This window comes from Vanellus vanellus, assembly GCF_965231255.1.
Source record: "Vanellus vanellus genome assembly, chromosome: 6".
NCBI lineage: Eukaryota > Metazoa > Chordata > Aves > Charadriiformes > Charadriidae > Vanellus > Vanellus vanellus.
In genome coordinates this window covers 31,232,244-31,256,041 of record NC_138911.1, presented here as the reverse complement: position 1 = coordinate 31,256,041, position 23,798 = coordinate 31,232,244, and the positions used below count along the sequence as shown (strand labels likewise).

Genomic DNA, 23,798 nt, shown 5'->3' with positions numbered 1-23,798 from the left:
CAGGAACACTCTGTAGTTCACATACAGCAACCTCCCCCTCAGATCCCTGCGTGGGAATACAGGAGCGATCGGCTCCTTCAGTATTGCACCACTGGAGCAGCACACAGGTGATCCAACACAGTGCCAGCACCCAGGGAGCTGTGGGGTCAGCACTGCTTGCAAGCACTGGCAGGAGCGAGGGAGCTGGGCAGCCGGGGTACAGCGCTGGGACTGACTGGTTGCGAAGCACAAAGAAGTGATCCAATTCTTTACATCTTTACGAAAAAATGAAAAATATGGGCTATAAAGATGTACAGAATGACCCTGCAAATCTAACATCTATGTCACCTGGACCACTTCTTAACTCTCTCTCACCAGCAGACTTTTGGTGGGTAGACTTTTTGGGCTACTAGCGTGTGTCAGTTCTGAAGGAAGAGTCAGCCTTTCAGCAAAGAGTGAGGCTCGCAGTAGGACAACCCAGCAGGCAGGGCTGTCCAGCCACCAGCGTGGAAATAAGTGACAAGCTCCTCCTGCACATACATACTGTCTGACGGGAAGTATTTGGGAAACTAGGGCCCCACCATATGAGCTCTTGATTATGGCAATTTCAAGGAATAAACCAAGGCTGCCACAAGAAAGAAACGGATGTGTTGAGAGGTAAAAGCCATTCACAGAAGGATCACTGCTGGAGATGAGAATCCATTCCCATCGCCTGTCTCTGAAGTGCACACAATCTAACGCACGAGGTCTTGGTTCATTTTCTCTGAACAAACTTGCTCCCATTTATGCAAAGTCAAACCCAGCAGTTTTCATTTCAAATTGCACTTGTGAAGCTCAGACTACTTTCCATTAAGTTTATCAAAGGCAGACTATTTTGTTTGCCACGATGAGACAACCCACAAGGCTTGTGGCTACTCTAATCCCGCAGGATATTTTTATATCCATCGCTGCATTCTTAATGGCATAAAAGAAAACACGTCAGGCTTCTTTTAGAAAAATAATACTTCCTCTCAAAAGGAAGAAGCGTCTTGCTCAGCCGAGTTTTCATTTTTGTGAAGCAGAGGCCAAAAGTGCACACCATCTTTCCACAAGACTTGTTGGCTGCCTGAATAAATGCTCAGAAAGAAAGGCAGGAAAGCGTAACAGGAAGGAGAACTTGCTGAGAAAGGAAACATCTAGAAATCACTAGTGTCACAGTAACTGGATACACTTAGCTCAGAGCAGAGCATAATTTTCTTGCTCCAGTCTGGAAACCTTTATATCCAAGCATCCCGTTATCATGATTCCTGACAAGCACAAAAAGAAAGGTCTGACTGACCTGAAAGAGAACTTACTTCCACTGCAGGTGACATTGTTCTATTATGTACCTCAGATATCATAAATAGAATAGAAATCTTACTTGTTTTAAAAAAAAAAAAAAAAAATCCAAGTTGAAACAAATCTTTCCATCCACCACTCCGGCTTGGTCAGTACTGTCAAGGTGAAGTGGAACATGTGGCATGAGGAAACGGCAGCACTGAAACTGAGACCTGATGGTTCAGGAAAGAAAAGTGCAAGCAAAAAAAAAGTGAGACCACCAAGAGGGAGGCTGGGTCCAGCCTTGCTACTCCCTCCATTTCTGGTCTCCTGCTATATTTCTCCATCTTCATCTGAGCTCACACTGCTGCTTCCACTGCTGCTGCTCCCACTCTCACTGCTCTCTTCCTGCCGGGCCTGGCTGTGGGCTGCTGCCGCTGCCGCCGCTGCTGCTGCCGCCTCTCTCTCTTGCTGCTTCAGTGCGGCTGCCTTCTTTTCCTGCTCTGCGTGGCTTTTCATGTGAGCGCTGCGGCTCTTCACCTTGTAGAACACCCTGAGGAAGCACAAATTTACATTAGCATTGGTCTCTCCTACAGCCTCCTTCGTTAATTCTCCTAAAGAACTTCTACCCTCCAACCTCAAGTTTGTGAGCTTTGGCACATGAACTCATGTTGGCATTGCAATAGAGCATCTACAGAAAACACCGCTTTTGACTCAGCATGTGCCAGCAGTAGGCAGAGTGCTAGCAGGAGATCCTGAGCACCCTCAAACCACTCGCTTTGTTTCTTAATTCAGCCATTTCCTCTTATCTCTCATTCAGCTCAAGTTTTTTTTAAATTCAGAGGGGCAGCACCAGTACCCGAAATACTCAATAGGGCCCTGGTTTTTAGGCATTCCTCCTACGCTGCAAAAAATACAATAAACATGGAGGTGAACAATGGCCAAGTGCCACTGCTGACCCTGATCCACACAGCTAGAAACACTTGAGCTTTTTCCTCCCAACTTTGCACTTCTATGATCTATCCCTCCATCTTTTGCCATTAACTATTCGGATTCGGCACCAAATGTCACAAGACAAGTTTAGATACCATTAAGAATCCTCACCTGCTTCTCCTTTGTCAGTGGCCAGGAACAAATCCTAACTGCTTGATTTCTCATGGCACTGCCCTTTCCAACGCCACGTGCTCCCAGAGGGCACAGAGACAGCGTACCTTGGCAGGACCAGCGAAGTCCCAGCCACAGCAGGAATCTGTCAACACCCCTCGTGATGTAACTAGATGAAGATTGCATTTTCTTGCCATCCCCTAGATGGTATTACAAGACCCCTATTTTTTTAAGAGTAAGAAATTTATGTAGGGAACTGAATTGTCTTGGCATTTATGAATCTGTTGGCAACAAACCTACAAACACTACTATAACCGTGTCAGGAAAGACAAACATATTTTACAGACACAAAAGATGGGTGCAAGTTTAACCAGCTGAACTGTGTACCCACTGGCCTAATATCTGCTGCTATAATGGCAGAGTCTTGTATTTCTACACCACTGCTCAGAATTAAGTCTATACTATATTCTTAATATTTGATCTAGCAAATATAGAGAAATCACGTGTTACAAAAATGTAGGCATTACAGAGGGGTGATACAGCAGCTCTTTGAATGTGCAGCCTAATACCAAATATCGCACACAGCTGAAATGCAGGTGATGTCTCATCCCGTTTGAGGAAAAACAGTCAGTAGCAGGTAATTATCCAAGTAGTAGTATCTTAATATCAATATAAGTAAAAATCCCTAATCTGCAAGTATTAGTGAGGTAATAACATTAAAATTATTGCCAGTGTCTCTGGCCTAAATAGACAGAAGGAAAGCTCATTTGAGAATAACCTTCCACAGGAGATGCCCTATTGCAATTCAGTGACTTGCTGGAAGCGGAGTTGCTCTTACCTGCCACATTTTTTACATGGAAATGTGTTTTCTGTGTTCTGAGTTTTACTGGTAGCGTCCGATTTTATCTTCTGTTTCCGCCTCCTCCTCTGCACTGGAGCAGTCATAGGCTTTCGAGGCTTCACTGTTGTCTCCCTCGGTTTCCTTCCAATTCTGCTTGTGAGAGTTGCCTCGTGACTCCTCATATTGGCATCATTGGCCTTTGGAGAGAGGGGAACAGTTAAGGCAAACTGAAACTTAAACCTGCCATCAGAAGGAAGACAATATCTGAACTCCTGTGCTTCATTTATTCCAGACCAAGTTTTTATTTATTGAGAAAGTCTTCACAATATTTCTCATCCTGGTCCTATGTGTGCACCAACAACAAAGAATTATTTTCCCCCTTGCCCCCTTACTCATTCCAGTTCTCCCACCACAGCGCACAATCTGGTTGCTAATAATAGTCTAAGTTACCTCAGCCCAGTCTCTTGCTCTGGGAGAAGTCAGAGGTGGAAACTTTTTACATCTGAAACTGTCCACCTGGTATTTTCTAAACTAGTTGCAGAGTGAAGGTGGCATAGAAAGCATGCACAACATGCACAATGCAGCACTTACTATTACAGCATCTTGTAGTGTCTGTTCATCTTTGAGAGGAACCGTGCTCTTCTTTCTGTTATCCAACCCTTCCTCTGCCTCCTCTTCTTCTTCTTCTTCTTCTTCTTCCTCCTCCTCCTCCTCCTCCCCCTGTTCTTCACTGTAAATGTCCCTTCTGGGAGGAAGAACACGTGCAAACCTATGGGAACTCTTCACCAGAAGATAAAGGAACTGTTAATTTTGGTGTCTGTAAGTAAATGTCATTCATTATGTGACACAGGACACAAGTTTGCAAGTCTGAACTCCTCCACGCTGACCAGATTGTTTCCACTTTAATTTTACCAGCAAGTGAGACAACACACAAAATCAGACTTCACACCACAGCCCAAAAGAGGTGATAAAAATTTAGAAAGTTACCTTGATGTCAACTTCAGCTTCATCTCTCATAGATTTCTCATTAGCAACATCAATGTCCCCAAAGATTAAGGTCCCATTCCGACCAATTTTCACCTGTTTCTTGTATGTGTAGTAGAATTCCACACACTGAGCCACTGTTTTGGTTTTTATCTGGTGTTTAAAAAACATAAAAGTCCAATGGATTACATGATTTTTTTAAGAAGGCTTATAAATAATTACTAAAGATGCAATAAACACACTTCGTATTTTTCTATCCTCAATAGTCTCAATTCCACTGCAACTGGCGTTAAAGCCTTCTTTTCTGTATCATATTCACTTGCATATTCATATCATATTCACCTGTCCCACAGCCCTTCCCCTATTGCCACTCTTATTCACCAAGAACTACAGGACCTTTTCCAAAGAAAAGCTGGTCAACATAAAGGTGACAGAACCTGACACTTTGCAACCTCAATGCACCTCTTAGCCTGCAAAACATTCCAACTGAGCTGTCAGGCTTGAGAGCGGCCTTTCAGTTTTATGGAGGAGCTTTATTTTCCAGCAGCACTTCAGAGAAGACCAGACCAAAATACCTATCCAAAAATGGAAAGGAAGGTTTGCGGCACTTTCCCATTTTGGCCAGATGCATTTCGTACATATGTGGTGGTAGACAGTTATCAGTACGGACCTGACTACCTATTCTTCAACAGTGATTTTTCTGGAAGTTTTGGGATATATTCTTAGCTTCTGGGCTTTTGCAACTTAAATGCCTTTTGGGTCTTTATTCAGAGGAAATCTGTAACGTAGCTCCTGATTTTGCGCTCTCCTTAAGTGATTTCGCCCTCACTGAAGTGTCACACATGATAATTTTTACTTTCATTGTCACACAAAACTGGAAAGATAGATCCTAAAGGATGCATCATTCTCATATCCTTCTTTGTCCATTTCATCATTAGCAAGGATGTGTTTCTATTTAGTTTTATAAGCAAGCCATTTAAGCCGTACTGGAACATTACCAGCACTCTATAAATACGCCTTGTAGAAGCAGTATCTGCAGTGTGGACTAATGGAAGTAGTGCAGTAAGTACAAGGGTTAAGTAAACAACAACAGCAAAACAAACACTATTATTCTAGCTATCTAGTGAGATTTTATGCTGTGCTGGATGATAAAATTTCTCTGAAACCTTCTGAGTGCAGGACTTAATGCTTAATACTGAGGTTTGAGCAAAATCAAGATTCAACTTTATTTAACGCTCAACAAATGTGTACGAATGTATCACGTCATAAAAAAAGAGAAAGTAACTTACAAGCTTTTGGACCAAGAAAAAGTCTTTCTTGTAGATTGCAATGCCTTTGTTGAAAAGTTTTTTTTCAGCAACTTTCCACTTGTCTGATCCTGTAGATAAAAAAAAAGTTGCAGTTTCAAATGTTTACTCTTCTATGTACTTTTTCTTCATGTTCACATTAAGTAAGACCAATACACACATGCAAGGGTGCAGTCTCACATCATACCTAATCCAGCGTAACTGCAGAGTGCTGTTAAACCCTCCTCTACTGCTCCACTTCAGGCCTCCTCTCATCACCTCCTTTGTGTTACATCTATTACTCAGCACCACAGGTTAACCCAGTTCAACTTGCAAAAAAACAGTGAATTAGATGAACTAAGATGTCTTCCAACAGACATGCTTTGTGATGGCCCAGTCATTAGACTTTATACAAGGGAAATGTTAGGGCACAAGAACAGGATCTTCTCTCTCACCAGCAATCCACTGTACTTGAAGATTTATTACATCTCAAATATTCCTACTATCCAAGCACCCTTGCCTCTAATAATAAACACATTTTTGAATCTCCTCCTGCCTTATAGATATTACTCAAGTAATATTTCCCAACCACTATAGTAGGACTGTGTAATAATGAAGAAATGTAATTTCTACGCTTTGTGGTGCCAGCTATTAGATGTCTTTCTACCACCTTACATCAGGTCTTTTGGGTGGCTACAGTCACTCTAGATCACTGAAGTTACTGTCACACAACTGACTATTTTCTAATTAGGTACAAGACTACAAAGGCAGATTATGGCATTTAAGTTTTGCAGAAACATTGACAGGCATCAATAGTTGCCTGAGCTTTCTTCAGCAAGCTTGAAAACTCATCCCATAAAACCCCCTTAATTCCACCCTGGAAACTCATACCAGAGAGGCTGTGGTTCTGAGGTTATCACAGCCTTTCTTGTATGTACTAGCTATCTTTCTGCATTCTCTGTGGCTTAGGGTAAGGGATCACATTCCCTTTCTCCCATAAAGGAAATCACAACACACACATATGTGAATACATGGACATGTTCCAAGAGATGCAGTGTTTTTTACATTATAACTGTCATTATTTGCTCAGGCAAAATTCCTGGCAAGCCATCATTTGATTTACCACAGAGAAGAGTCATCTTTTAATCTTATTGTAATGTTACAGAGTTCCCCAGAAGACCAGATAAGGATAGAAAAATTCCTTTATGATAGACAACTCTGTGCTGCCTAACAAACCTGTGTAGTGATAATCTGCCAAAGGGTGGGTAGGTGATCGAACTGGCGTCTTCAATAGCAGTTTGGTCAAAGCTCCCTAAGATAAATACAAATAAAATAATTAATTTAATGTTTGGGGTATTTAAAACAAAGATCAGGCAATTGTTAATCCTCTCTCTTCTGTCAAGCTAACTGAAAAGGACCATAGCACAGTTTAACATTTGGGACAGTTTAATATTTGGAACAGCTTTAAAAATCCCATTCTTTAGTAAAACAGAGCAGTCATGACTGAGAGATTCCACACCAAAAAAAGCCTCTCAAGCTGCATTTCACTTTGCACTTACACTGGAAGCACTTTCAGTTAGCAGGAAGGAGAGAATGGAGTCATGCTTCCATTAGCAGTTTAAACCAACTTAACAGTGAGCTCCTGCTGCTGGGGCAGCCCTGCTCCTCCCTAATGGCAGCAACAGCATTCACAATGGTGGACTGGTTCTGGGAACTTAACTAGCAGAAGCCTAACACATACACACAAAAATTGCTTTTTATTTGTTCTCTTCTCCAATGCTGGTTAATATAGTCCCACAAGCATCGGTGCTGGCACGCTACAGGGGATGGAAAAAAAGCAGCCAGGCAAAAGTGTGGGATACTTCTGACCACAGGGCTTATTTATGCCAGGTTATTTCAATCATAGAACTGTAAAAGGATGACAACCCTGTGCTGTATGCTATGCTCTGCTCGTGGGTATTACCTCCCAGGGGCGTCAAAGGGGATTTACGAAAATGTATCATGTCTTACAATACTGATATATAATTAGCAGTACAGCCGTTCTATAGACATGCACAGAGAAGTTAAATGGATCTGCCAAAGGGAAGAGGAGCAAGAGACTGCACTTTATGTCTCAGCTTCACTCCCAGCCTCTTATTTCTCCTTCTAACATGGTCATCTTCCCAGAAAGACAACATTTAAGATTCACTTAGCAGTAGAGCTCACTCGCCCTGGTAGACTGTCAGTCTGTTTGTTAAAAACCCAAACACGTTGAAGTTGGAAACAAGCAAGATAGTAAGTGAACATGGCACTGTACATCAGGCAGAACCCATTTTAGGGACATCCAGGGGACACTAAACAGTGCCAGATGCACAGGAAGTTTGCAGGGCTCTCTTCTCATGAAGCGACAGGTTACCTGGCCTTCAATTAACATCTTTGACCACATCACAGTGAAGAGCTGGGAAGACTCACCAGAATGCTTCCCTTTGCTTCATGTAAGAAATGCAGCGCCAGCTCCTGGTTGGTTCCAGCCCCAGGAAAAATGCTTGAACAGGCCGCAGCTAGCAGGTTTTCCACTATTTCCACAGAGGTACCAAAAAAATTCAGATAAGAAGATTAAAATGGAGTTTTCTGTAGGATTCACATAATTAATTAGCTCTTTTAAAGCAGAGTTAGACATAACAGAAAGTAAAACTCTCAGAGAAGTTGAATGTCCTTGCAAATTTATCTGGGGCAAATTTGGACACAAGACCTCATTAGACCGCAAGGTCAAGCAGCATTACTCTGCATGCAGCACTATTTATACATGGAGTTTCTTGCAAATCTCCTCACAGTATCACAGTATCACAGTATGCTAGGGATTGGAAGGGACCTCAAAAGATCATCTCTCTCAAAAGATCATCTCATCACCTCCCTCCTATAATGTCTTCCCATCTCTCTTCACCTCAGATATTTCCTAGATTCTGCCTTACACTGTGAATTTCCATTTCACAATACCCTTTCTTCTCTCTCAACAGAAAGATTTCTTCCAAGCCTGCCCACTTCCACCTCCCTTCAGGATTTATACATGCCACAGCCCATGTGCATCCAACAGCTCCAACATGTGCAGCTCCCCAAGTTTGCTACTAGCTGCCACAACTCCTTCCTTCCTCATCCTGACCTCAGTCTGCAACTTGATTTTTCAAAAATACTATTATGTCTGGAATGTCCCTTGAAAATACAGAAGTTTAGTGCATGTGGTGTTCAAATGTTCAAAGACATGAACATTTCATGAACACTTCATGAACAAAAGGCTGCTCTTCGCCTGACCAGTATAAATGACCCCATTTTATCTCAATTACAAAATACCCAATCCCATCAACCTCACCACCATCACACACAATCTCATAAACAAGTTTTACTCTTAAGACTGTTTTCAAGACCACTCAAACATGGCACTTGACTGGCAACTCTGAGTTTTTAAATTATGCCTACAGTAAATATGTGGTTAGTTACCCTTACAACTACTGTGACAATTCAGTCCTATTTACCAGCCTTCTACATTCTTACCATTCTCTTGGGTGACTTTGTTGGTTTCCAGGTCACCCCACGGCTGCCACACCAGCTCTGCTTTATGTTCATCAACTGCTGCCAGAGATCTGTCTTGGAGTGATGGGATTTCTGCTTGAAAGCGAGTTCCTACATTTATTCGCCTGCAGGAGAGGTAACAAGTAACAGTCAGGCCCCCTTTATGATATCCAGAAAATCTCCATCTCTGATAGAAGCACTAATTATGAAGAAACTGAAATGCAGCAGGCTTTTGCATATAACATGAACAACTTTCAGGTGTTGTAGGTTACATTAGTAAGTATGACACAAAAGGTGAGAAGTTTTACATCCATTACCAGTTTCCATTGTCTTACCAACAATGGTTCAAATTGCATTTAAATTAGGATCTCCTAATAACTGTTCAAAGAGTACTTATTAGCTTTCAATAATCATCAATTTTTGAGAGGCTATCACACAGACTTCTCTTGTAGCAAACTTGCTCCTCATGCATAAAATAGGTGAATCTTTTTTAGTATTAATGTTTTGCAAGCCACAACTACAGAATCATAGCATCATTTAGGTTGAAAAGGACTTCTGGTCCAACCCCCCAATCAAAGCAGGATCAACCTGGTCTTTTATGATCTTGACACAAGCTAGTATCTTCTAGAAACTATTTCCAAAAACTGAAACCAAAACCATAAAACAATTACAGCTGTATTGCTCATTCTGTATCCAAACCAAATCCCAGTCTTTGAGCAACAATCCCATACTTTTAGATTCTGAATTAGCAGACAGATTTTTCACAACATGCAATCCACAGAGCACTATACTTGCTTTAAGTCAAGTGACCATCCACAGAGATTCTACTCTGTCCTAGCAAACAGGATTTTGTGCACAGAGATAGGGAAGAACTGCCACTGAAACACTGCTCTGCCTGACTTGAAGGCCTGGAGGTCTACACCAATAGCACAGCAAGCAGTGAGAGCACAGATGTCCTTTGCCTTTGTTCTACATCTCTTATTTAGTGGCAAAATACGCAGAGACACAGCAGTACCTACACAAAATCAGTTTAAAATGTTTTGAATATTTCCAAGGACAACTTTCTAAGTAAAATAGCAACTACGTATGCAATTCAGATGTCCCGAAGAGAGAGCAAAAGAAATGTGCAAACTAAACTAACAAAAAGACTCTTCAGAAAACCAAGATATTTGGGTACAGTGGCTGCTCAGGCCACTTAGAATATAATGAAAATCTCCCACTCTGAAATAGGATAGCTATGCTTAATGCAAAAATGTTCCTCTTCCAGATGTCAGTCAACTAGCACCATACTGGTAGCTTCTGAAATAGTAAAGGATGGAGAAATAAGCTCTTTTTTTGAGAGAGTAGGTAAGGCAGTGCCCATAAGATGATTAAACTCTGGATTTGCTTTATTAGAAAAAAGGTAAAACTCCCTGCCCAGGGCAAGTCAAGGTTTGCTATAATTCTCAAGTCTTGGCGTGGTTCCCCCCCCAGCATGAGGGGAACAAAACTACCAGAGAAAAAAGCATAATCTAGTACAATAAGGAATAGTAACAAAACCATGTGGGAACAGCCAGCCTCCAGACTTTTCTGGTCCTTTACTCTTCTGAAGTGACACCATCTGCCCCCCAAATTATGAAACAAAGAGTCTAGAAAAGGTGTGGGGAGGCCTTGAAAGAACACATGTAACCTACACAAAACCCCAGGGAAATACTAGCAAATGTTCCAATAGGATGCTTTGAAGTCCTAGAAGACTGTGGTATCAAAGGAAAGGAAGAGGGTATAATTTTCTGTTATGGAATGGGAAAAAGGAAACACCTTCATTCCCTTTTCCCTTTTTTGCTATTGTCAGTAAGCATTTGTGTTGTGAGATGTCATGAGTTGGAAAAGCCTCCATTCAAAACAAATGGCTGACTTCAAACACACATAAAAAAAAAAAAAAAAAAAAAAAGATTTTACAACCTATTTCTTTTGCTTCTATAGCAGATCTAGATCTACTTCCTCACATTTGAGGGGAATGGTTTACAATTCAGGTGTGTATAAACTAAGAGATGCAGAAGATAACTACCCTACACGCTTCTGACTTCATCCACCCATTCAGCAGCAGCTCGCCATTGATGGGGTGGGATTCCTAGTTGGACAAGCAGAATCTGCTAGATGAACAGACTGATGCTAACTTCCTTCCAGTAGGTGATGACAAGATGACAACCAGCATGACAGATGTAGCAGGAAAGTTTTACACAGGCCGCCATTTTCTCAAAAACAGTATCTCCAATATCTGATGAAGGTAAAGCGATAGGTACATTACACGTCTCATGTCATGGCTGTGGGCAGGGGTGAACTAAGGCAGTTGAAAATGTCCCATCTCTGATGCCCATGGTTGTGTTTCAGGATCTGCTTCTCAAAAATAAATAAATTTCAAATGCACACTAAAAGTGGAACCTGCATGGAGAATGAAGAACTCCAAGAAAACCTCAAAGTTTGGTTGTGTTTTACAGGTACAAAAAGTCTATTAAAACTATAACACTATATAGTTTTCCATTTTTCCTTCACCTGTCTTGATTATCTTGCGCAGAAACAGCACAATCCAGACCAATCAGCACCCTGATAAGTCCTCCTTTCAGCACGCTGTGATGGGCTGAAGAATGATGTTAATGTGGAGTCTTTTGTTCACTGTGAGTAGTCTCGCTTATTGTTACTGCATGCAGTTTCACAGTGGAAGGAAAAGTAATGAATTCTGATCCACTCTAGAAGGGACAACTGACAGAAACTGACACTTTGCTGTCAACTGTAAATGGATAAAGAGGCTGTTACTGCATTGGGAATTTTAGGAGATTTTGTGTCTTAAAACACAGACTCCTCTGACCTCACTTGTGAGAGGGAGAGAGGAAATTGGAAAAGCTAGAGAGCAAGAATGTGGGCTTGAATGACTACCAGAAGTTACTTTTTACCTTGCAACTAAACTTAGAATATGGCATCCCTAGGCTAGAAAAGCCTAAGAATTAGACCTTGTACTTGCAATGTCTAAATAAAACAGGATTTACACTGCAAGATTTGATCTAATTTGATCTTCTCTGAGCAAGGGCTTGGACCAGATGACCTCCAGAGGTCCATTCAAGCAATGTAATCCCATGATTCCCTTACTCATGAAACCTAGATTTCAGTACAGCAAAACAGCTCTGTAAGCACTGACGGTGCTCCTGGGACACCCCAGTATATAGCTGAGTGTGGTAACATCCAGAATTGAGGCTGTGAATTGGGAAGCAATGCACCACAGCTATACTTCAGGCTGGCTATTTGAGGGGTGACTTTAAGACTTTGAAGCAACTAAACTGCAAAACCAGTAGGATACAAAGTGCTGTGACGCCAGCTGCCTACTGTATTACGTCACAAATAGAAGAATTAAGCTTCATTATCACATTACCTATTCCAAATCTCTGCAATTAAATGACCTTTTGAGAAGCATGAGCAGAAGGTTTGGCAAAGCACAAGCAATTCAGAACGCAGTATCGGATAATCACAAGTTATAGTCAACTTTTGACAGTCAAGACTACAAATGAAATTAATTTCTTCTTAAAAAAAGTGCTTCCTGACATATTTCTTAATAGAAGGTATGTCTACATAACTGACCACAACACTGCTGCGCAAAAGAAACTTCAGAGCAGCAAACTGATTACTTTTACAACACAGAATGACACTGGTTTGTTAATTTATCTTGGTTAAGAGTTACCTGCATAAGTATCTGTTCAGTAAGAATTAAGATGACAGCAAGGCAATTCTTTGCACATAACTCCCTTTTGGCAACAGAATGAACTTGGAAATGAACTTGCATTACTAAGCTACTTTAGTTTGAAATTTCCAGCAAGAAATTTGAAAATTTTCACACATGACTAAAATTGCAGCTAACTCTACTTCATTAACTTCATCAATTTAAACCAACGGACATAACAGCCAAAGACAATTGGACCACAGAAAATTCAAAGATCAGGACCTAGGAGGAAAGAAAACGTATCTGTTCAAGAAGAGGCTCCCCTGGACTGGCATGAAATGAACCAACAACAAAAAGATTAATTAAGCCATATTCAAAAACATTTAAAAAACACCAACTGTGCTTATTTCCATGAATGGGCTCAGCCTGGAAGGATTTGCAAAGGTGACAAGAATAATCTGGGTTCATTCAGAATTACAAGATTTGCTCAGGACAGCCCACTGCCAAAGTGCAGAAAACTCAGCTTCAAACAGAAAGGCAGAATGGGAAAAAAAGCATGAAAAAGATAAATTGACAGCAAATGCTCTGGTCAGTTTTTTAAATATAAGCCATTTGGGAGGAAAAAGTAAAAGAAGCCTAGTATTCATTTTGGGAGAGTTTGAGTTAAATATCTCAAATGTTACAGGATACGCTGCAGAGTTAGAGCAGAGATTCCTGACTGTGCAGTCAGCAATGCAGAGTCACGTGGGTGTTTTTATGCCATATGGGCGTTTCCATGCCATGCACCTCCACGTTTAGACTTGGCAAGAGTTCATTAACCTAGGTATAATCATGAACTGGAACTACCTTGGTGTAGTTCTATAGCACTGAACTCGAGCTGATAACACTCCCAGAGGGTTTGCATGGGCTGTGCAGAGACATTTGCTACTCTGCTTTTTTTGCTACTCTGCTCAGGTTTAGCAGGACTGGCACCAAGCCTAAGATCATAACTCCAGCTTCAGTGTCTCCTAACTGCGTTCCCTAGGGCTCCTGGGTCCATATATGTCTGAGCTTTCCCAGCACGCAGCCAATTAAAAAGGCTAACGAGGCTTATTAGCTCAGGCCACACACGCTGTATGCAACGGGCTGTAGTGCTTTCAGACTGAGCTAGCCCAAGAGGGAGTAAAGTCGTGTTCAGAGTCGTGCTGCTGCTAATGCACACCACATGGATAACCTGCAAAACGATCAGTCCATGTGAGAGCTAACTACATTTTTCCATACTACCTTTTGGCCTTCCTCTAAAGGAGCATTATTCCCACTCTAAAACAAACATACAGCACACAAAGAAGTGTTTGTATACAACAAAACAGGACAGATTCACCTTTAGCTAACCAAGTGTCTCAGCCCAGAGACAGATGAGCAGTAACAGAAAGCAGTTAACATGGCCAGAATTAGAAGGTGAGTTTGCCCAAACATTTTTTTATCATATGGAGCAATTTTTAATAAAGACAATTTATATTTTGAGTCACTAATAGGAATAGCTTTAATGTGTTTAAGAGATACATCAACTGTACAGGAAGCAGCTTGAAGGTTTAGGAGGAAGAACAGAAGCACATTTACTAGCAGGCTAAGAATCTACTGGGTACTTACGGTTCAATGCTGACTGGGGTGGCTTCCCCCACTACCGTAAGAACAGGAGGGGTAACTTCTGAACTATCTGCAAGGAAAAGAAACGACTGCTCAGACAGCTCGTCTTTGCATGAAACATGTTCTTCACACAGCTTGTAAATCGATCAGACCTGTTGAGAGGTGTCTCAAAAAAAGGTACCCATATGCTAAAGGAGTTTAAGATGACCAAGAACTTACCTTCCATTCGCCATCTACACCTTAGTAGTAACTATTTACAGTCCCCTCAGTTCAAGATAGTGACACAATATATTGTAGAGGAGGAACTGACTTTTCCATTCCTAAGAACGTCAGTAGGGGGTGTTGCAGATTACCTGTGAATGCATCTTAACATGCATGCCCAGATGGAAGCAACATTGCATTTCCTCCATCCTAGCTCCACAGAGTATCAAGAAGTCCCAGTTTGACATAACCACACCTCCTAAAGTCATGGTCTTCCTCCTATTACTCCACAGTTCCTAATCATAAATTAGCCAAGAAAGGAAGGATAAAGTAGAACTTACTTGATCTAAGCAGAGTTCTGTGAGCACTTTTAGGAGTCATTGGAGGTGGAACCGAATGGCCAGTTGAAGAGAGGATAGCATTAAAATATAGCCCAGATCCTTCTCTCACTGGACTAAGAATTGGCGGAGGAGTGTAAGGAGGTAGCTCAAAGTTCCTATCTGAAGGATGATCTGCCAGACGGACAGGCGACCGTAAGTGGCTTTGATACGGAGTAATGTTAGAATAAACAGGTGGTGCAATAAAGGTGCCAGCTTTTGGTGGTATGAAGAGTGGCTCAGGTCTTGGCCGCTGCTTTGGTTTCCGGGCAAAGCCCTCTGCTTCATCCTTTGGAACAGCATCTTCATGCTATTAGAAAAAAATTACATACTTAATTTCTTTTTAAAACCTCAGGTCGTTTGAAAAACTTCAGTGAGATGACGACATTCTTTCACGGCAGCTCAAAATCTGGATAGGGCAGTTGGAGGGTGTCTCAACAATAAGCACGAAGGGAAAGAGGGAGGAAGAAGATGGGGAACAAAATGGACACAGGGACTATTAGGTAGCAACACTAGCTCTGAGTGCTTATGAAGTCATATTTTAGAAGAACTACGCATACATCTGGTCCAACCTTTGGCTGGAAAAAAGCATAGCAGAATGCTGGTACAGATACAGGGTGACACCAAATAGTGATATGAGAACAGAAGACAATATAACAATATTGTCCTAGATGGTCAAGCATTTAAATGCAGAGAAACCTCCTTAGATGCCTGCCATTTCTCTGGTATCTGAACATTCTATTGTACTTCTGAACAGAAGAGACAAAAAACCAAACCCAAAACCAAAAATCCACTGAAGAGCACCACACTGAAGGGCAACATTCAATTACTGACCTTCAGAACCTAAGTAAAAAATTTCAATTCCATAAGAATAAATCTTCACTTTGGATTTTATTCATATACAGAGATATGTGCACTACTCGATTTATTATTATCTATGTTATGTATGGCGAAAGCACTCTTTACTCAGACAGGCTATTTATTCTAGTGTTACTGACCATCTGGCTACATGCACTGTTTAGTAGTGGGGTGTTGCTTGGCTGTAGTAGCATTAGCTGTAGGTCATGAAAAGCCGTTAATGCCCAAATACATGGCAGTATTACGATGAAAAAAATCCACAGCCCCCAGACTACATCCATTCCAAGGCCAAGTCTTGAGATCAAACTATTTTAATAGAAAAGCTTATGCACAAAAACTATGTAATTAAATGTAACAGATTTGGCTCATCTTTGGTTTCTTAGTTTATCCATACCTGATTTGAGGTTTCCATGTTAGTATTACGATTAGATCGCCTCCGAGTGACTATCACAGAGGGTTTGCGTTCACAAGGAGCTCGATCATTTGTTTGGCCTCTCTGGAGCTTTCCATCCTCACACTTTTCCTTTCCAATGCTCTGCAAGTCAATTTTTCTCACTGGCACAGACACGGGAATGATAAGAGGCACGAGGCTGTTATCCTCCCGGACTCTTTTCGGAGCTGGTGAAGAACCAGCGAATTCCACAACACTTTTTGCAGGTGTAGGTCCCGGAGCTGCTATCAGCACACTTTTCTTCTCTTCTGAAGTATCCAGTTCCTGAGAAGAAAAATAGACTCCTTAAAAATTCTGTAGTACTTACATAATAAATCAGATGATATCTCACTTTCAGTATATATCAAGTTTCTCAATGCAATTTGCAAGCTGAAAAGTATTTGGAAAAGTTCTACTGAGGGAAAAAGAATACTTCACAAAAGTCTTACCAAAATTTCTAAGAATTACTTGAGAATTGCCTGGTCTCAACTGCTACAATATTTGTATACATCATTCTTAAGTATCATTTCACTACCTATGGTTTGACATCTTATTTTCCAGATTAATTTGTGCCCTGCCACATAACTTCCAACAAAGGTTCTTCAGTTTTAGTAACGATCATAAGCTGCAGGTTATTAATTTCAAATATTGGACTTATGTTCCAGGAAAGACTGAACCATGATAATCTTAATTAAATCTCATACAAAAAACAGAGCTGGCTTTTTGCTGCATTTTTTCCAATTTACATGACAGAAACAACTTTCCTTATTATAACAGGAGTCTTTGAGGTTTGTTGTCTAACCAGGCTCAAGCCTGAAGGACTTTTGCTCAGCAGAATCAACAAGGTGTAACTGCAAGCCGGTACTTTTTGCATTGGTATTACAGCTTCCATGCCTCTGCTTTCTTTCACTCATGAAAACCCTAAAAAAAATCGAGTTCCAAGGAGGTGGGAATGGAGGATGAGTTACTAAATAAACACATTGATACTGTAACACCAAATGGCTTCAAGTACTGTTAGATAAGTGATTTCTAGTCCTTCAAATGACTATCCACATGTTCATTCCACTCTCAATTCAAAAGCAGTTGCCAGCTCACTTAGAAGCCAGATGTTAAAGTACAACTTTCAAAAACACCTCTCTTCAGGGATGTAAAAGGCCTTCGTGAGCTCTGATGAAGTCCCATCTAGAAGCTGTAGAAGATGCTCCTTTTGGTGTTTCAGAACTTCTCTCTAACCTAGAGCTCTGTTTGGAAAGCCTTTGGATAGGATTAGGTATGCAAACTCATCCTCTGTCAGAGCCACTAGCTACTGAGGAATCTACCTGAACAGCTGTGGAAACAGCAGGTGGAAACTAAGGCACACTATCTCTCAGGTATGACAAGAGGTCTCCAACCTGAACTTCCAAAGTTTTGCAGAGATTTACTGAAGCCCTTAAGAAGAATCTTTTGTGTGCCATTAAGAATACCTAATTCTGATTAAAAATCTAGCATAAGCAGGTTCTACCATAAGGATTCAGACATTCCCCCAGTCATTTCACTGTGGTCACAGATGAAGAAAGCTGCTTCACTGATGAGCAAGAGAACATGCTCCAGCTAGCCCATGAAGAATCAACCCTTGATAGCTAGAAGGACACTAAAGTCCCACTTTGATACTATATTTATATTGAGAGAAGCACAACTGTATTGTCACAAGATGCATCAGTCAGAGCTCAGAGCTAGTGCTCTGGCCTTTCTCCAAATAAGAGTCCTGGTAATTTTTGTTGCTTTTAAGAGCAAACAGGTCCACTCTGAAACACTAAGCCTTCAAAAAAAGCTAGGTGCCAAGCTTGAGGAAATAAAATCAATCCTATCAAGAAGATTTAGGACTGCTTCCTTCCCAAGACCTTTAATTAGAATAAGGCTAAGTGTGCACAGAAAGGTTTATGCCATAAGTGACACTGGAGTTTAGAAGTCTGACTGCTTCTTCACAGAGACTGGAGATATCTGCCCCCACCACACAATGATGAAACACACAACTGAAAAGTCACAATAGGCATCAGCTGCCCCAGATTGTCCTGCAGGAGGAATTAATGAGCTCTGAGGACCTGCCTTCACTCCAGACTGGTGATATGCACCTGTACTTTCCCATGAGACTACCCATTTTGGATTTGGAGGGCATTCATCATGCTGACAGATACATCCCTAGGGACCACTACCTCTAGATAGTAAGGGGCTCTTGTAAATTTTTGTAGCCTCCCTCAGCTACTTCAGGAAAGAGAGACTAACAAGGATGCCTTTTTAAACACAAACAGGTCATCTACTGGAAACAGATGCCCACCTACTTCCACTAGTCCTGCCCATACCTGAAGCAGCAGCTCACATATGGCTTCATGCTGCTATACGTGGGTCTCCATTCATCAAGGAAATTTATGCTGTTATTACCTGACTACTGAAGCCTAGTTAAACATCTGGGATAGCTCTGGGGTCGTCTTCTGGCAGTGAGATCCACAGTAGATAGTTTTGCACCACTGTTTAGAGCGGTGCATTCATGCTACATTCTTTAGACCGCTGCCAAGAACAGCCTTGCTTTTAATCAGATTACTCTATATTCTCCCGATGTAGCTGTTACTAGTGCAAGCACTCTCGCATACTTTCTGAGTACCTAAGAGAATAACAGCAATCAAACAAATAATGACAATATGAGTATGTGAACAAGCACCAATTCTGACCAATCTACAAACCTCATACTTCCTGTGTGCTACACGGATCTCTGTAGGTCAAGAGACATGAACTAATTTCCTGACTACAAGGAGGAAACTATGGTAGCTAGTCACACAAAAGATGTCACATTTGTTTGGCTGCATGATCAGTTAAACATGCTCCTTTTATTTTCAAGACTGGGAGGTAACCAGCAAAGGACTCTCTTCCTTGGTGATGGGAGAGATGACCCCCCCCCAGCTTTGAAAGAAAAGACGAAGGAGGAGACCTGAACAGTAGTAGAGATAGAGAGAAGGCACGACTGGGAACATAATATAAATAGTTGAGACATCCTTAAAGACGCTCTCGCCTACACCAAAGCTTTTCTGGTCACGAAGGATCGCACATATCTAAGGTTTACTAAGAGGGGACACAACTGATTTTGGAATTAAGCTATTTCTTTCAAATCCTTACATAGTTTCTCAACTGTTTGATAATGCTCAGAGGTAAGCAGAAAGGAGTCACTGAACAAAGGACAGGACCTTCATTTGTAGAACTGCTAGGGGATTTTCAGCTAGCTCAGCGTTTCCATTGTGAAATTTCAAGCAGGGGGGCTGCTGGATAACTCCAGCAACTGCAACTTGTTGCACTTCCATTTAGACTCTTGCACAAATATTAAAGGGTGAACTAGCAATCTAGAGTCCTCCAGGACACCCACAGAAACCCATCAGTCATCTTGGCATTGATCCTGTCTATCACTCAAGTGGTTTCTAAAAAATTTAAATTTCATAGACAAAACCCAGTTGTGATCACCGGAAGAACTGTTCCAAGCCTGCTGCTGTGATCAGACAAGAAATTACACCAGCCTTTTAGAAACACCTGCCCTTATAGTGCTTTCTGCCATCATTCCACATCATCTTGCTAACAGTAAAGGCAGCTTCTCTCAGCAGTCAGACTGAAGCCTGTCCATGATGGAGGGGAGTTCAGAACTGCAATTCCACAAATAAAACTTCCCCCCCCACCTTCTGTATGGGGCAGCTGGTGCCCTGCCCTGTGCCAGGGGAAAAGAAGCCAGGTAACTAAAAGCTCTGTCTCCCTTCCATAAAGGAATACTTAAATCCAGACACCCTTTAAGATGACCATTTCAGATCTGAGAAAAATTTTTTGAACTATTAAAGAAAACAAATTACACCACCTTTGTGCGTATAACAGTTATATGCGAAATGAAAACATAAACTGAAGAGTTGAGAATTTGCTGCAGCTTGTAAGCAGCAATAAGCTTGCACTACCTGAAAAACGCAGGCATGGTATGATGGGCAGCTCTGGTACAAAGCATAAATTGTGATACTACAAGTAGACGGATACTGCTGTCCAAAACAATGTTTCCACCTAAGATACACACACCTACATTGCAATGTTCAAACAACTGGTTCAAATTACAAATGTATCTTCTTCCATCAATGATTTAATCTTACAGCCTTCTTACACACTCTTCACATAACCTATGCTAGAGAAGGCTTCTAGTTTGTTTGTAACAGAAAGACATTAATAAGAGAAGACCACTCTTATCCTGTAAACATGTTTTCTTCTTCTCGCTCACATGCTATACAACCCCTTTAAAGATGTAAAATCCATCAGACCTCAGGTAAGAATTTTAACATCTTTCAAAACCTCATCTGGAAAGCCTGAAGAGATGTAAACATAAAGAGTCCCTTCTGCTAGTACCATCACGGAAGCAAACAAGCTGCTTGCATAACTGCAAAGAACAAAAGAGCATCTGTGAAAACACTTCTCTGTTTGGTCTTTACATTATGACTCAAGCTGCAAGCAGACGTGCCTTCAAACGGCCAATTTCTTGTTTCATCTCTCAGGGCCTCTTCCTAGATGACCGCATCAGCCAGACCTTTGTTATGCCTGGTATAAGTTCTTCATGTAAGTGAGGCTTTCTCAGACTTTTAATATTTAGGAAATATTGAACATATAAATTGCATTATGTAATTTTTAGATAGCACAATTTAGAAACACTTCAACCACTAAAACTGAAAAACTGGCAGTTAAGGAGCAGCCTTTTAACATAAAAGGAAGAGAATGTTAAATTGGTAAAAAACACTAAGTGAACTGCTTACACTTGTCTCTCTGAATTCCTGATCAGCTTGAGGCCTAAGTTGAAAATGTCCATATTTTGAAGTCTTGGGCTAAAATCACGTTCAGTATTAGTGAAATAAAACTGCCCTTAGGTGGTTTCACTGAAGATCTCTGTTCTCCCGCATGTATGAATTACAGCAGCTGAACTTACGCACCACCACTCCAGAGCTGCCCTTGCTGTACTACAACACTTCTTGCATCAAGATACCATCCTATCCCTGCATATGTACATAAATTCATTTCATTTCAGCCCTATTTTGTAGTCTAAAACATGCTATATTGGTTAGGATGTATACCTTACCTTTACATCCTGAAGAGAAGCCAGCTCAACAGCTTTTTGGGCCAAAGTTAACAAATTGGCTTCTTGAGAAACACGCCGTCTCCGTCGCGTACTCTGGATTACACCACCTCTGACACCCTGAAAATCATTAGTTCTCTGAGTGTTTTCATCAGCTGCTGCCTGTTTCTCCCCATCTCTACCATTCTGAGCTGTGGTTTGCCTGTCTGTTTCCATCTGGCACAGCTCACTATTGACCGGGACATCCTTCTGCCCCAGATCCATTCTCTTGGGCTGCGAATAGCTACTTTTGTTGTGAGCCAGTGATTCAGGCAGCTGCTGTAATGGGACATCTTGCTGATGTGTTTGCCAGTGATGCAGAAATAAATTGCTAGGTTGTTCTTCTGCCTGCTTGGAAGCCAACGCTTCTCCTGCAGATGTCAGCACAACACCTTCTTTGGAGAGTCTCCGTGACCTTCTCGGAAAAGGAATCTGGGTCTGAGGTAGCACAGTCTGTTGGTTCTGCTCGGTTAGAGCCTTGAATAGTTCCTGGTTCCTCTCTGTTTGCTGGAACAGATGTGCCATCATGTGATGCTGAGGTGCTGCAGCTGCCACATGTGGCTGTGCTATGGAAGTAGTTTGCTGCAGACTGAAAGCTTGTGTGGCAGCCTGTTGCTGCTGCTGCTGTTGAGGATAAAAATTTTCAAACAGTTGTAACTGGGGAAGAGCTTGCTGTTTTTGTTGAGCAGTAAATGCTGGACTGGAAGAAGCTGGGGCTTCTTGAAAGACATGTAACAATTCAGGAAGACCCTGCTTTTGGCCTTGGTGACCAAATGCAAGTTGGAAAGGCTGTAATGGCAGACTTTGATTCTGCTGCTGCTGTTTCTGCATCTGATGAAAAGAATTCATTTGAGCTTGCTGTCTAACCAAGGCTTGCTGCTCCAGCTGAGCCTTCTGGGACATCATCTGCTGGACAGCATCTCCATACAAGTCCAGCTGTGACACAAACACTCCTTTCTCTTGATTTCTTTTAAGGGCATCTGGGTGGCCATAGAAGCCTGGGGCACCAGCATTGGAGTGGGGTCCTTTTGGGTTGCCCCCAAAAACCATACTGTGGTTCCACATCGAAGGTGGAGACTGCCAGTGGCTGTCACCCCTCTCTGGCAACCGGTTTCCCATTAGTGAATTCTGCCATTTGACAGCTGTTACTGTCTGGGACATCATCATTGATTCTCCCCTATCTTGATTGTAAACAGAGTTCATCAAAGCAATATTGTTGGGGGCACTTGTTAATCCTCCTGCATGAGAAATCTCCACAGTCTGGGAGACCGGTATATTCCCTCCGTGACCATAGTACTGTCCTTCCTTAAGCTGCTGCTGTGGTTCTTTTGATGACACAGCTATTTCCTGCTCATTAAAATAAGCAGTTCTTTTCCCAGTCCTTTTGCTTGAAGACTTTTGCTGAGCCTGAAGATTCATGGTTCAGTCTATTCTCGTAGCTGCACACACTGTATTTACAATCCACCCATCCCTGAGGTTGGGGGAGGAAAGGCACGGAAGTCTCTCTTTTCCATTCAGTTTTAGTAATAAGGGGCAGGAAAGAAGTCCAGATGAAAGTGCATCCACTTCCTTTTTTTTGTGTGTGTGCTTCTCCCACTTCTTTTCACTCTTATCCTTTGTGGTTCAGAGGTCAGTATGGTCCACTTAGTTACAGGTCCTGAAATAGAGAAGCAATGCAATGAATCATCGACAGACACAATTGGTATATAAACCCTCACACAATAAGCAACGATGTGTATGTCTGTCCCATTTCCCATGTAAATGAACATCAGGATAACATGTGTAAGAAATAGATCTGATCTGCTAGAATGTAAAACAAAACAACTTAGTTTTACAAAACAGATATCACACTGTATTTGCATGATGCAACTCCCAATTGCACAGACTTGTGACTCAAACTCATCCTGAAGGTTTTTCTCTTAAAATCCCTCTCATCTGGCCAATTACTTCTATGTCTTCCAGTAGCCAGAATAATCTGTTTTTAATCTGAATTCAAAAACACAAACCAAAAAAAACCTCATGACTTGCCAAAAGAAAAAAAAAAAAATGTCAGGCCACATTTCCAAAAGACCTTAAAGACACACACGTGTACGTGAAGGCTGCAACCAAACACGCAGTAAGATGCTCCATTCAGTGTTTTGAAGGAAAGGATCATGTGGCAGCCCATCATTCCCTCGCCCTCTCCCAATCATTACAGTTGCTTTCCAATTAAGAACCGCCCACCAAGCATCCAAGCCCTGAAGACCAGGCGCTCAACCTGTTGTCCTCACAGATGCTTTCTTCAACAGCTGAAAGCAACTGCTTGTACTCAGGTCACACTCATGAAAAAGTAGTTCAAGGCAGATTGTTACAGCTGCTCCCAGACACCAGCAAGTATCTGTTACTGTAAAGCTACAAACATTACAGGAGAAAGCCTTTTCAGAACAT

General features: G+C 41.6%; 2 protein-coding genes across 4 annotated transcripts in view; both read right to left on the bottom strand.

Moving 5' to 3' along the window:
* NUMB (NUMB endocytic adaptor protein) overlaps positions 1 to 23,798 on the bottom strand; it is a 232,027-nt gene that overhangs the window by 187,826 nt on the left and 20,403 nt on the right. The window lies entirely within an intron of this gene.
* Positions 1,436 to 22,805, bottom strand: MIDEAS (mitotic deacetylase associated SANT domain protein). Its single transcript, XM_082484872.1, has 12 exons — positions 21,336 to 22,805; positions 16,181 to 16,501; positions 14,893 to 15,238; positions 14,354 to 14,420; positions 9,019 to 9,161; positions 7,942 to 8,045; positions 6,727 to 6,802; positions 5,494 to 5,582; positions 4,208 to 4,357; positions 3,812 to 4,000; positions 3,218 to 3,417; positions 1,436 to 1,828 (listed from the first exon to the last, which is right to left on the bottom strand). Exons 1-12 carry the CDS (start codon positions 22,788 to 22,790, stop codon positions 1,609 to 1,611), a joined length of 3,360 nt encoding a protein of 1,119 aa, XP_082340998.1. The 5' UTR covers positions 22,791 to 22,805; the 3' UTR covers positions 1,436 to 1,608.